A 14237-nucleotide genomic window follows, 5' to 3' on the forward strand; every position below is an offset into this window, starting at 1 on the left:
ATCAGTAGAAATGCATCTTATCTATCTCCCTTGCTCCATGGGAAGGGCTGAAGGAGTCCTCACCCAGCCCTCATCTTGCAGATGATGCTGAAGCACAGCACTTGCTGCTGTGTTTCAGGGTCCTGCCAGATGGACTCACCACCTGTCGGCCGGGATTGCCACGGAAAAATAGGAACCAAACCCAGTTTCAGCCATTTGCTTTTCCATCTGTGCAGGGCGGTTGTTGAAATACAGAGAGGTTTGGAGCTGATGCCAGGATAAGTTTGGAGAAGTGAAGAGCTGTAGAGAGATGTGGATCTTCCTTTAGCTAGAGCAGAAATCACTGGAAAACACCAGAGGGGCAAAAAGTCATCCTGAGCCTGGCATTGCTGGCTGGCTCCCAGGATGGCTGGGGGCTGGAGGTGTGGGAGATAAGAGCAGAGCAGGCAGCAGCAATATCCTCCTGCTCCTTATTAATACAGCACTGAGGCTTGATGGGTCTCCTAAATTATCATGTCTTTCTTGTCATTAACTTGATTTCTTTCTGGTGACAGCAGCAGCAAATTGGCCCCAGCTGCTCTGAGCAGGGGATGAGAAATTAAAAGGAATTAAATGAGCCAAGTGCTGGAGGGGTTGGTGTGCAGGGGAGGGGGTGCTTTGGGCCAGAGATGGACAAGGAGGGGGAATGGGATGGGGATGGGGTCATGGGGATGGGGATGGGGATGGGGATGGAGATGGAGATGGAGATGGAGATGGAGATGGAGATGGAGATGGAGATGGAGATGGAGATGGGGATGAGGATGGAGATGGGGATGGGGATGGGGATGGGGTCATGGGGGTGGTTGGAAATGCCAGGAAGGGAGAAATGGGCTCAGGGCTCGTGCTTCTCCCTGCAAGCAGGACACTGAAAAGCAGGTGCCTGCCACAGTCAGGTCTGTCTGGAGAGGGGACAGTCCTGTGTGTGCTGAGGCTGCTGCCATGCAAGAGGACACATGGGAGCCCCTCAGGGATTCCCCCTCCAAGGAACATTCCCTGCCTGGGGATGAAGGAGGACAGTGCTGCTGAGCTTCTCTGCAAGCTGATACAAGCAGGTCTCAGGCAGCAAGGATTTTTTATCAGCTGTCCTGGAAGAGGCCAGGCACAGGAACTGAGGACAAACAGATCTGTGTCTCCATTTTCTGCCACCTGTTGTCAGCTCTTGGCCCTGAGGCACTGCCAGGGCATGGAGACAATCTTGGAGAGCCAGTCCATCAGTCTCTGCCAAATACCTGCTGGGAACCTGTGTGCTCCCATCCTGCAGCCCCAGGCTGATTGCTGTGTGAAATACAGCTTTTGACCTGGCTGGTAGCCCCAGGGCCAGCTGGAGCCATCCTGTGCCTGGTGCAGGCTCAGGGGTGGGCAAGATGGGATGTCTCAGGCTCAGTCTCAGCATCCTCAATGTGAGATGGTCATTAATGTGACACAGTCACTCCACCCGCCCAGGAAAGATAACAAGAAAGATGAGTTTGGCCTCCCAGTCGTCTCAGACAGCTTTCTCCAATGTGCCACATTAAACAGTCCTGAGCTGAGAAGACAAACTCGCCCTGACTGCCCTGATAAGCACAAAGAGTGATAAACCCACGTAATTAAAGTCTGCCACTGCAATAACATTGCAGCAGAGACAGCTGGAGCCTACCCTGAGCCTGGGTCCATACCTTGGGTTTTACTTGTTTTCATTCAAACTTACTTTGGAGAGACTCAGCCCAAGCACTGCTGAGTGCCAGGAGGGAGGGCAATGCCATCTGGGCATGCAGCAGTGCAGGAGCCAGGAGTGGCTGCTGTTCCCTTCCTGGCTGTAACACAGAGGAGTCCTTTGCAGAAGTAAACACACTCAGAACCATATTTGAAGAGGATCTGACCTTATAGAAAAGCACAAGGTTCATAAGGAGGCATTTCCCCTTGAGGTAATACAACCTTGTCCTCAGAAGCCTGGGCAGAGACAACAGGGACTGGTCAGGGACCACTTTCACTGGTCCTGAATATACAGAACACCAGATAAAAGCTAACTTTTTCCAGTCTGGCCTTCCCAGCCTTCCTCTTCACTCTGGAATTTGCTGCACCCCAAAGAGAGCTGGAGGGCTGATGCCCCCTCATCCACCACATCCCAGCCAGGGCACCGGGCAGCTCCTGGGCTGTGTGTGCTGGGGCCCTGAGCACGGCCTGTGGGGCTGTAGGAAAGCCCTTGCAGACTGCTGTCCTCAGGGTCAGTGCCCTGAGCCCAATCCCTCAGTCCTGCCAGCACTCACAGCCAGCTGTGAGCAGCGCCCCTTGCCCCGGAGCTCAGCCATCCAGCCGGCTTCAGTCCACTTACTGCCAGGCTAATTATCTTTCCTCACTTTCATTTTTTAACCAAAGTGTCCCCATGAACAAAATTAAGCATCACACAGGCTTCTCTGACATAAATCCTGCCATCTTTAGCAACCACAGTTGCTACAGGAGAAGATGTGGGCTAATCCCTCTCTCTCTTCTAACCCAATGAGGTGGGGTTTTAACCCTGCCCACTGTGAAGGTGCCCAGTGGCTTTAATTGTCCCTGCTGGCCTGTGGGAAGGGCAGTGGTGCCATGCACAGTGCCCTTCCCCCCACCCTGCCAGCAGGACTGGCAGGTGGAAAATCCAGTGGGGTTTCTTACACAGGACCATACACAGTCCTTCACTTCTTGGAGATGCCCTTTGTCCCTCTGGCTCTGGTGTTTCCCACCCCGTGTGCCCCAAGAGAGGTGGGGTGCAAGGGCCCCACCACTTCCCTGCCCGTGGCCTCACCCCTGCAGGGCTCTTGGGTTTGCTGGGACATGGAGGACACTGTCCCTGGTGCAGGTGGCAGCCCCAGTGCAGCACTGCTGAGCCAGCCTGAGCTCCCAGAGCTGCACCTGAGCTCCTCCAGGGCCCTGGGCTGGGCTGTGCTCCCCACCCTGCCCTGCCCAGCCTCCTGCAGGGCCTGCCTGGGAGCTGAGAGACTGCTGTGAGAATCCACTGAGGAGCCAGCCAGGAAGAGGGGCTGCCTCTGATCTGGGCCTAAAAACTGAGCCCAAAGGTGTCCCTGAGGAGCAGAATCAAATTCTATATATACACACCAGGGGCTGAACTAAAAAACATTCAGAGGTCCCTCCCAACCTGAACTACTCCATGATTCTGTGATTTCTTGCTGTCTGTTTGTGTCCCTGCCCATCTTGTGCTGCCCATCACCATCTGCAGGCACTATGTGTTGGCTTTTCACCACCACCACCAGCCTGGAATAAGGGGAACAAATGAAATATGGTTCAAAAAGCAGCCTAAGCTCAAACCCAGCACAATTTCCTGACACCTACATTTTCCTGCTTCCCTCCTCCCCTAACAAAGGCTGGGATCTTGCTGGGAGAGGCTGCTGTGCTGCATCCGTGGCTGGGCAGCCCAAACCTGCCCCCCTGCACAGCCCCAGACAAGGACTGCTCATTCCCAGGCTCACAAGGGCTTTGCCAAACTCACACTGCAGCAGTTTTCCCCATCCCATGGCTATGTGAAGGAAAGGAAAAACAACTCTTCCCTTGAAACCATTTTCCCTTGAAAAGGGGCAGCAAAAAATCCTCTGGCACACTCTGGAACCATTTATCACGGCTACAAATATACAAGGCAATTGCTGTAAAACTTGAGTTTGGCTGTGCAAAGGAAAAAAAATCCCACCCCATGCTTGTTGCAAATAATCACAGCACAAAAAAAAGCCTTACAAGGCTGGGGCAGCCTCATAGATGAATTGCTTTTTAATCCCCAAAGCTCTGGTGATAAATCTTTTCCCTGGGAGCTCTGGAGACACGGTGTCACTCAGGGCATGCAGCAGCATCGGGGGAACAGCTCTGGGAGCTGAGCTGGCACGGGGGGCAGGAGGGCTCCTGCTCCAGGAGCAGGTGATTGGGCAGCAGCTGGCAGTGGGACAGAAGCTGCTGCAAGTCTGGGAGGACAGATGGGCAAGTTTTGGGGAACAGCTCTTCAGAAGCAAAGGGTTTGGAGAGGAGATGGTGGCAAGGAGCCCAACCTGACCACGTGCTCCATATTGCAGGGACAGAGAGATGCTTCTCCCTGCTCTGAGCAAAGACACAGAGCAATGGCATGCACACACTCCCTGCATCTCCTGGCCCCTCAATTTACCTCTACTCTGGCCCATCTGGGGTCCCTTGGGCTCTGAAATATTTACTGGACTCCCAGGCAGTGTTTTGGAATGCTCCTTCTGCCCAGCCATCCTGAAGCACCAGTCACTCCCCTAGGCCAGTTACAGGGGTGGGAGCAGTGGGAACAGCTTGCCCATCCTTTCCTTCCCCATCCCACAGGGCCCTTTGCTTCTAAATCACCTCCCTGGGAGGGATAATCCCTCTCATTTATACTGGGAAGGTGGCAGGGTCAGGCTGGCCCTGAGGGCTCAGGGCAGTGGGGAGCATTGTTCTTGAAGCTCCCTAATTCCCTTCTTAGGGGCTGCAGTGAGCCTGAGGCAGGAAGGACTCCTCAACCACTGCCTTCCCAGTGGTGGAGAGGTGTAAAATGCTCTTCATGAAACCATTCTCCCTGAGGAGATCAGTTCCTTCTTTATTAGGTTTCATGCATTCATTAATTACAGGATTAAAGGACTTGCCCAGCAGCCTTTGAGTCCAGGATCTCTTGGGAGCCCGGCTGGCATTGGTACCCAGGAAGTCATCAAAACCCAGCCAGGGGAGCAAATACATCTCCACCCAGGAATTGCCACCAGCCATGCTGCAGCTACATGTCTGACAAGGTTTGGGATGCTTTGCAGGGTGATCCTGGCCCAGCTGTGCACGTGGAGTGCATGGTGGGGCACCACCACCCAATATATCAGGGCTTGTTCTGCATATTCCCCTTGTGTGTCTCAGAGAGGAGAATTTGGGGACACCAAGGAGGATGGGGAGTCCCAGGTCAGGAGATGTCTGAATTTGGGGTCACCAAGGAGGGTGGGGAGTGCCAGGTTCTGGCAGCTGGGAACACAAGGCTGGGAAAAGACCAAGGCAGTGCCTCACCTTTGTGGCTGCTCTGAACCCCATCCCAGGTGTGCCACAACCAAGGTTCCTGTAGAAAAGCCCTGGGAACACACACTCTGACACAGTCTGACACTGGCCAAGGCACTGGAGCTGCAGCTGTATCCCTGCACAGCCTGCCTGCTCAGGGACAGCAGGACAAATTTGCCCTCGTGCAGCACAAGGGATCCAAAACACACGGGCGTCTGTCACTGTGTTATAAAATACTATTGACTGCCTATTAAAAAGCCATTCCCTGGAGATGTGTGGCTGAGGAAGCAGCTGGGTGAAGTGAGACAGGGCAGTAATGGCCATCAAGGAGGCATCAGTCACATCTACCCACAGGGTTGCCAGGGTGCTGTGCCCTGCCAGGACCATCACCAACAGGAGAGAGACAGAGGATGAAACAGACAGATCTCAGTGCCCTCGGTCACACTGACCTCCTCCAGAGGCTGCAAGCAGTCAGCAGGACCCTGAAACATGAAGTTACTGCAGCCCAACACCCACCCTCACCCTGCAGCACCCACCAGGACCCCTCAAGGGCCAAGGAAGGGCTTTGCCCATGGCAGACCTGGCTGTGGGATGGGGAGCAGGGGAAGCCAGCTGCACTGCCTCTGAACTAGACACTGGGTAGATGGGGCAGGAGAGAGTGTGTAAGCCCCAGACCCTGCCTCTTCTCAGCTGTGGTCCCATGCAATGTGTTTAGGAGGGGCTGGAAGCAGAGCAGCAGCTGGCACTGCTCTGCCGGGGCTTGCCCATCCAGTATTTCTGCTCAAGCAAGCCCCAGGCAAGCCCATGCTGACCAGAGGCATGGCCATGTGATGCTGAGCCAGGGGAGCCTCCAGAGCTGGCTGTGAGGGAGTTGGGGTTCCACAAGTAGTGCACAACAAGAGCTCAAACTGCTTGGGTGGTCCCTCAGCTCCCATTTCAGATCCTCAATATTTCATCCTGCAGGAGCTGGTGTGCACAGGGAAGGCAGCAGCATTGATCTCAGGCAGGAAATCAATGGGTCCTTCCAGCCTGGGGAGCATGACCAGCCAGCCCACGCTCCCTGGCATTTTCGTGACATTTCCCAATCCGAGTGTCTGGGCAAGGACTGATGGCCACAGGTCCAGAGGCAGCTGTCCCTCTGCACAGGCCCCAGCCCCAGCTCAGCTGAGAGCTCAGAAAGGGTGCAGGTATCCCATTTGTGCCCTCCCTGCCATGCCCTCAGTGTCCCTGGACCTGCAGACCCAGCAGAGCAGCAGAGCCCCAGGGAGATCGGGTGAAGCAGCCCTGGTGTCCATCACCCTGCACATGGCTCACCCACCACCCTGCCCAGGAGCATGGCCTGGGCTCAGTCCCATGCTGGGACCACAGCTGGGAGCTCAGAGACACAAGCAGGGCACAAATCAGGCCAGTGGCTTTTTTAATTCTCAGTGAGGCTCAGCCCATGCAGGGCAGGGATGGAGGAAGGCTCCCCACATTCCCCACAAGTTCAGGTGACCACGGTGGGCAGAGGAAGAAGAGATTGGCACCCAGCACATGCTGGTCAGGGAGGGGAGAGGGGAGCATATTCATGTGACACAGACAGTTATGGAGCTCTGCCTTGGCACTACAGACAGCCTGGAGATCCCTTTGTCCCATATTGTCCCCCCTGGACTCCATCTCTGGAGGGAGCAGCCGTGCTCCTTCCCTTGCCCTCAAAGGGTGGGAATGCAGGGCATGGAAAGGCTGGGAGCAAAGAGCTGTACCAGCACCCTGCAGCCAGGCACCAGCTGGCACCACTGAGGAGATGTGCCACAAAATCAGGGTTACACTGGTGCCAGACAGCTCTGAAGAGTCTCAAGGGAGAAGACACCCACATACCATTTTTCCCCCATTAATGGGGTTTTTCCACAATCCCATGCAGACCTCTGGGATCTCTGGCCAGGTGCAGGCACCTCTGGGGGCACCCATCCATCCCTGTGTCCCAAAAGAGCCTGGGATGCCTAAGCCCCCATCTCCAATACCTGTGGGTTCACCCCACTGGGCCAGGAGGGATGGAATATTTTTAGGGACTGCTGACATGTCCCTGACAGAAGTCAGTGTCCCCACACCACAAGGGATGCCCAGGCCTGGTGCTGAGGATGCATTTCTGTGCATCCAGGGCACAGCGAGGTCACTGCCAGCATGTCCCTGGTGGGACAGCACAGAGAGGCAGGGACCCCCCTTGCTCCTGCCGTGCTCCCCACCACAGCCTGAGTGCCACAGTCAGATGGAAGCCAGCAGTGAGGAAAGCTGGCCCCAGAGTCCCTGTCCTCCCACTCTTCAGCAGAGGGACAGTGCGTGCCTGCTGGCCTGGCCCCCCTGCACGTCCTGCAGCTCGTACTCCTCGGCGTGGGCGAGGGGCAGCGCGCCGGGCGCGGGCTCGCACTCGGTGCTGCGGCTGGCGGTGCGGGTGACGCTGGGCGAGTGTCCCCAGGGCGGGCGGCGCCCGGGCCGGCACAGCGCCTCCCGGAACATCTCCCGGAAGCGGCTGGACATCAGGTTGTACAGGATGGGGTTGGCGGCCGAGCTCAGGTAGAAGAAGACGCCCGAGATGATGTGGACGTACTGGAACATGTGGAGCATGCTGCTGGTCCAGGTGGATACAAAACTCCAGACGAGGCGGTCGGTGTGGAAGGGAGCCCAGCAGATGCCAAACACCACCACCAGCACGACTGTGGGGAGACAAGGAGCTGGTGTTACTGGGGGCATGGGGATTGCCAACCCCACAGAGATCTCTAGCCCCTGGCCAAGCACTGCCCCATTTCAGATTTGGCCACAGCAGAGAAGCACGAGAGAGAGGAAGAAGAAGAGGGGAAAGGTCCCCTCAGTGCCTTCTGGACTTGTCATGGAAGGGCTGGAGGTCTGGACAGAATCTCCTCCCTCCATCTCCTGCCAGTGCTACTTCTGTGCTGCACTTCTCCATTCCCCACTGGCAGGCAGCTGGGCCTGTCACAGCCATGCAGCACAGCTGGGGAACTCACTCCCCAGTTAGCATCCAGCCTCCAGAAACCTGCCACCTTCACCAGCAAAGTCCAAGGAGCACAAGCTATTTGAGACTTTTCCTTGTGCTCTGGTTTTGATTTTGGTTGGTTTTTTTTTGTTTTGTTTTGTTTTGTTTTGTAACCCAGTTCTGCTGATGGAAAGGAAAGGGTGTAGGTATGTACATGTACAGGTAGTCCTGGGGTCCTCTGCCATACCCATGCCACAATGCATCTCTGTGGCATGCAGGGCAGGTCCCCCTTTGTCCCCAGCCCAGGAGCACTGGAAAGCAGAGTTACCCCTTGTCTGGGAGGTGGCAGAGAAGCAGCTCGGCCGTGCTGTTGGACTGGGCTGGGCAATCTGCCACGGCTGTGCCACCACGGGACTGGGAGCGTGTGGAGGAGCTACCCAAAGGCAGGCAGCTCCCACTCCTGGAAAGGGACCAGGGGCTCTGGGAACCATGGTGGAGAGGGAGCAAGAGTGAAGAGCAGTGGGAAAGAGGATGTTTCAATCAGCCTTGGGTCATTGTCCCATTAGAGTCACAGAGGCTGTGGGGCTGGGCAGAAGTGCTGCCCTTCTGGGAAACCCCACCACAGCCACCAGCATCTGAGGTCTGGGTGGAGGGATGGGGAGTGGGTTTCCCCATCCCAACCCACCTCCTTTCTCTTTCTCACCCTGCACTTCCCTCAAGGAGGGGATATAGTATAGATTGGAGGGAGCTGGGCAGTCCTTACTGCTGGACTAGAATCACCAGATCTGCCTTTGCCCCAGGACCCCACAAGCCAAACCCACAACTTTCCTTTGGGATGACCCAGCCATGGTGCTCTGGACTGCCCATGACTCAGTTTCCCCCCAGCACCCTCCCAATGCAGCCTTGGGAGGCAGTCCCTGGCTCTGCCCTGCCCAGACTCACACAGCATCTTTGTGACCTGCCTCCTCTTGACCTTCTTCTGACCCTGGCGGCTGTGGCAGTTGCGGCTGCTGCCGTTCTTGGCTCCCAAGGTTTCCAGCATCTTTTCTTTCTTGAGCTGCAGCCCAATAAGAAGGTACAGGACACTGATGGTCCCCATGGGCAGGAAGAAGAAGAGGATGGTGGTGACCTGGATGATGAGATTGTAGGTCAAGCGTGGTTTCACCAGGGTGCAGATCTCTGAATCGGGCACCCGCCCCCGTCCTGGCACGTAGAGAGGCTGCAGCCCATGGAGGCTGGTGTTGGGGATGGAGCAGATGACTGACAAGACCCAGATGGTGACAATGACCCTCTTGGCGTGGTTCCTGGTCACCACGTACTTGGCTTTGAGCGGGTGCACCACAGCGATGTAGCGCTCCACGCTCAGGGCCGTGACGTTGAGGATGGAGGCGAAGCAGACGGCCTCGAAGAGCAGCGTCTTGAAGTAGCAGCCACTGGCCCCCAGCAGGAAGGGGTAATTGCTCCACATGTCATAGAGCTCCAGAGGCATCCCCAGCAGCAGCACCAGCAGGTCAGACACGGCCAGGCTGAACAGGTAGTAGTTGGTGGGTGTCCTCATGAAGCGGTGCCGCAGGATGACGATGCAGGTGAGCGTGTTGCCCACAGCCCCCACCAAGAAGATCAGCAGGTAAATGACACAGACTGGGACAAAGAAGTTGGACCGTCGAGGTCCCAGGTACTTATCCCGCAGCTGCTCCTCTGTCAAGTTGGCATCCTTAGGGTCGAAAAAGGTCTCTGGGTGAGTCCTGTTGCTGAGATCAGGGCTGATGGGGTCCACAGAGAAGTCTTGCTGAGGCAGGGGGAACTCGGAACTAGAGCAGTTGACATAGGGATTCATGGCTGTGGAGAGATGGAGAGGTTTCTGGGATGCTTTCCCAACTTCTCTGCTCCCCCTGCTCCCATTGTCCCTCTCCCCACTGGTGTCAGGGTGCTGATCACCAGGGCTCTGCACTCCCACACCCATCCTGCCCCAGACACCGCCTTTCCTTTGCAAAACCACACAAAACTTCCACCTAAACTCCCTCAGGCTTCCCAAGTGCTTCCTGCCCCGTTTCCCATCCAAAAACACCCCTGGCAGCTCCCCAGTCCACCTCAGCCCCATTGCCCCATCAGGGGAATGCCAGCAGGGCTGTCCACTTTGCCTGCTCTGTAAGCAGAGCGGCATACAGCCCCAAAAATCTCTCCTGGCAGCAATTCTACCGGATATGTAGAAGGGCTGGCAGGGCAACCAATAAAACAGCCAGAGGGAAAATTGATTTTCCAACATGATAAAGACTTACGGCTAGTTGGGAAACTCCAGATGAACGCTGAGGTCCCACCACCCCTGCGCCGGACAGGGTCAGGGCTGGGGAGGGAACGTGGGAGGGGATGGAGACTTCACTGCCTTAAGAGGCAGGCAAACGAAATCCTGCCGCTGGTTTCCCCTCGGAGCTCAGCTCGGAGAAGCCGCCTGCCCGTATCCACCTTCTGCCTCTGGTCCGCTGTCAGCTGAGAGCCTGGGGGCTGTGCCAGGGGTTCCCTTCCCACCGCTGGCCAAAGAAATCGCGGTGCCGACACCCTGCCCCTGACAGGGGCTGGCTCCTTATCTGCAAGGCAGCGCTGCCCAAAAGCTGCCCTTCAGAGAGAGGAAATAACGTTAAGGTAATAAACTCCATCGACTCTGAGAGTCCCAGGAGAGGGCGGCACAGACGTCTCCTGCCCCTCCGGCAGCCGTCACAACGCCGGCATTTGTCATCGGCGTGGCCTCGCTGGTGAGTGAAGCATCGATCAGCCCCGGCACGGGAGCCTGTGCAGCGCCCGCTTGTCCGGGCTCATCCCGGGGACGTGCGGATGGACCCAGCGGCTTCCCGAGGTCTCCGACTTCCAGATGCGCCATCCCTGGGTCACCCGAATCACTGGCCCGTGGAGCCGGTGCCTCCAGCGACTCCCGGCACGCCTGGGTGCCAGGAAATTGCTGCGCTCGCAGCATCGCCCCGTGCTCCGCTCAGCGCCCTCCCCGTGCCCGGTGTCTGTCTGTCCTTTCCCTCCTGCCCTCCCCGTGCCCGGTGTCTGTCCCTTCCCGTCTGTCCTCCCTGAGCCCGGTGTCTGTCCGTCCGCTCCCGTTTGTCCATCCCGTGCCCGGTGTCTGTCCCTTCCCGTCTGTCCTCCCCGTGCCCGGTGTCTGTCTGTCTGCTCCCGTCTGTCCATCCCGTGCCCGGTGTCTGTCCCTTCCCTCCTGTCCTCCCTGAGCCCGGTGTGTGTCCGCTCCCGCTGCCCTCCGTGCGGACACCCCCGTGCCAGGGAGCTCCAGACCCGCGCACACACGGACCTGTCGCACACACACGGACCTGTCGCACACACACGGACCTGTCGCACACACACGGACCCACTCACGGTTCCTGAGCCCCAGGGACACGTGTCAAGGCTGCGTGTCACCGCTCCGCCCGCGGCTCCTCTCTCCTCCACGGGACGTGCTGGACGCGCTGGCCCGGTCCGAGCCCCGAGAAGCCCCCGGGCTCCCGCTCCGCCTGCGGGGTGGGGGCTCCGCGGCTCCGGCTCTCCAGCCCCAGCCCCGCAGCTGGGGAGGGGATGCGGGGAATGCGGGGTCGTTCCACTGGTGGCACTGCCGCCCCGCGGGACCGGGAGGCGCCCCTGGGCACAGGGACATGCACCGGCCCCTCCATCCCCCCGAGGGTGGCAGGGCACAGCTGGACCCCGTCCCCCCCAGGGGGGACATCCCGGGACTTGCCTCCTTCTGCCTGTCCCAGCACATCCCACCTGCTCAGAGGCTGAGCTGAAGGAGCCCCAGCAGGGCTCTCCCCCAGGGATCTGGAGAAGGAACCTGGAGAGCCCTGCCAGGAGAGCCCTGCTGCCAGCCCCACACGGCTGAGCCCTGCACAGCGGCTGCACTGCCCTGCCTGGTGCTTGTGCCAGGATGTGAGGAGATCCCTGGATCTGGGGGCCTCCAGCACCAGGACACAGCCCCTGGGTCCTGCACAGCCCAGTGCTCCTCCTGATGCAGAGCACACAGCAGGTGGAGCAGCCCCGCTCCCTCCCCCTGACTTTGCTCAAAGAAATTCCAGAGCAGGTGAGGGATCACAGGACAAGGCCAGCAAAGCCCTGGGCTGGCCCTATCTCTGCTCCCTGCAGCACAAAAGCATCAATCAGAGGGGAGCTGGCAGAGCAAACACTCCAAAGGCACAGAGGGTCTGTGGCTGCTCTGAGCCTTGACTTTCCTCAGGAAACCATCTCTTCCCCCAGAGGAGAGGAACTGCTGAAGCCAAAGGCCTGGAGGGTAAATGAGTGTAAACAAGACATTACTCAAAGGAAGAAATCAACAAACTGGAAACAGTGTCTGAAACTGGGAGGGAGAGGGAGAAGAGTTGCTGCCTGCTTCTATGGAAGTGAGGAAATGAAACTTCATCCCCTCTGGGGATGGAGACACGGTAAAACAGGGTTATGGCACAGTGCTGGTGACAGCTGGGACAGGACACAGGGACAGCAGCAGGATGATGCTGGCAAGAGCTCAGCAGGGCTGTTTCTGCAGATGCCAGGATGGGTGACAATGCCAGGGAAGTGGTACATGTCAGGTCACAGCCCCTGGGTGGCAGAGCTACAAGAAGTAAGTGATGAGGCAGGGATTTCTTCCCCTGCCTCCAGACTGTGCACAGGCTGCTTTCCCTGGGGGATGCCTGAGGCAGGGAACAGATCTGTGCCAGTGCAGAGGCACAAGGAGCCTCAGCATGAGCCCACTTCAGGGATTACAGCATGGAAAGAAGCATTCTGCTCCCTTCCATTCCTCCTCTGTTTTCTGACTGCCCCGATGAGGACAGTGACACACAGCCAGCTCCCAGAGCACAGTGACACACAGCTCCCAGCACAGTCCCAGGTGCTGAGCACAGTCACACACACCTCTGGGCACAGTGACACACAGCTCCCAGCACAGTCCCAGGTGCTGAGCACAGTCACACACAGCTCTGGGCACAGTGACACACAGCTTCCAGCACAGTCCCAGGTGCTCCCCGAGCTCTGGGCACTGTTACACAGCCACCTCCCCATCCTTGGGGCAGAGGCTGTTCCCTGCACACAGACACAATTCCTTCAACCCTCTTGTTCCTCATCTCTGTCCAGGCTTTGCCTCAAGGCAGCCCTTGGGGAGCCCCCTGAGCTCTGCTCTCTGTCCCTGTCCCTGCAGGAGCCCACATGTCCTGCACTCCCAGGAGGATGAGGGGATATCTGCAGTCACCAGCGTGTTTGGAGGTTGCTTGGATTGGAACAAAGCAGTGGAGACATTGCTGAGCTCTTGATAAACTTCAACATCTGCTTCTCTGAACCCTCCTTTCCTTCCTGAGGACAACAGGGATGTGGGAAGGAAGGTTTGCAAGGAGCAAGGACAAGACAAAGCTTGGTTCTCTCCAAAATGACCCACGAGTCCCTCCATCCCCACCAGGCTGCCAGATCCAGAATTCCAGGTGGTGGCAGATCTCTGCCCCGTTTGCAGCCCCAGTTTTTGTGGGACACCAGAACCACAGGACATTGGGATCCTTCTCCCTTTGCCTCCTCGTTTCCCTCATCACCCACATCAGCCTGTTGGAGCATCCCACACAACTGTGGCCCCAATAGCTGCTCCCACCCTGCCTGCTGTCATATCTCTCTGGGAAGAGTTGGCAGCTCTCAGGGACTGACTGCTTATCACTTCTTTCTCTTGGGTCTCCTTCTTCCTGCATCCCACCTCTAAGTCCTCACAAATCTAACAGTCCTTTAGAATGATCCATTCTCTGTTTTAATTTTCCGATAAACAAAACAACCAGGAGGTGACAACCCCTCTTCCTCTACTTCTCCCCCACTGCTGAAAAAAGGGTAAACTGCACTTTGGAGCTTGATCCTTCAGCCTATTCCTCTGATCAGGGATTTTATTATATTAACCCTGCCTGGGGAGGTGGCAGGGAGGATGGCCACCAAAAGCTGCACACCAAAACCTGCTCCTGCTCATGGTCTGCCACAGCCCAGCCCTGTCCATGGCCAGAGCACCTCTGGGTTAGGCTGGAAGAAGACAAGCAGGGCACCGTGAGGCTCCCTTTGTAAGCCCAGGGCAGAGCCTGCCCCTGCTGGCACCAGGGGGTTAAAGCTGCCACACAGGAGCTGAGCAAGGCCCAGCTCTGCAGCTGTGCCAGGAGAATCAAGAAGCCAAAAGAGAAAGCAAACCTCAGTTTCAGAGCTCCAGAGGCACAGCCCTAATAACCCACTGCACCCACTGGTGGCTCCTTTCCAGAGGGCATCACCCAGT

General features: G+C 57.4%; 1 protein-coding gene across 1 annotated transcript; it reads right to left on the reverse strand.

Moving 5' to 3' along the window:
- Nucleotides 1-7302: 7302 nt before the first annotated feature.
- Nucleotides 7303-10425, reverse strand: NMUR1 (neuromedin U receptor 1). The gene is made up of 3 exons (XM_058812568.1): nt 10252-10425; nt 8915-9811; nt 7303-7694 (listed from the first exon to the last, which is right to left on the reverse strand). The coding sequence occupies exons 2-3, from the start codon at nt 9807-9809 to the stop codon at nt 7303-7305; spliced, it is 1287 nt and encodes a 428-aa protein (XP_058668551.1). The 5' UTR covers nt 9810-9811; nt 10252-10425.
- Between the last annotated feature and the right edge of the window lie 3812 nt (nt 10426-14237).

Source organism: Ammospiza caudacuta, chromosome 11 (assembly GCF_027887145.1).
Source record: "Ammospiza caudacuta isolate bAmmCau1 chromosome 11, bAmmCau1.pri, whole genome shotgun sequence".
NCBI lineage: Eukaryota > Metazoa > Chordata > Aves > Passeriformes > Passerellidae > Ammospiza > Ammospiza caudacuta.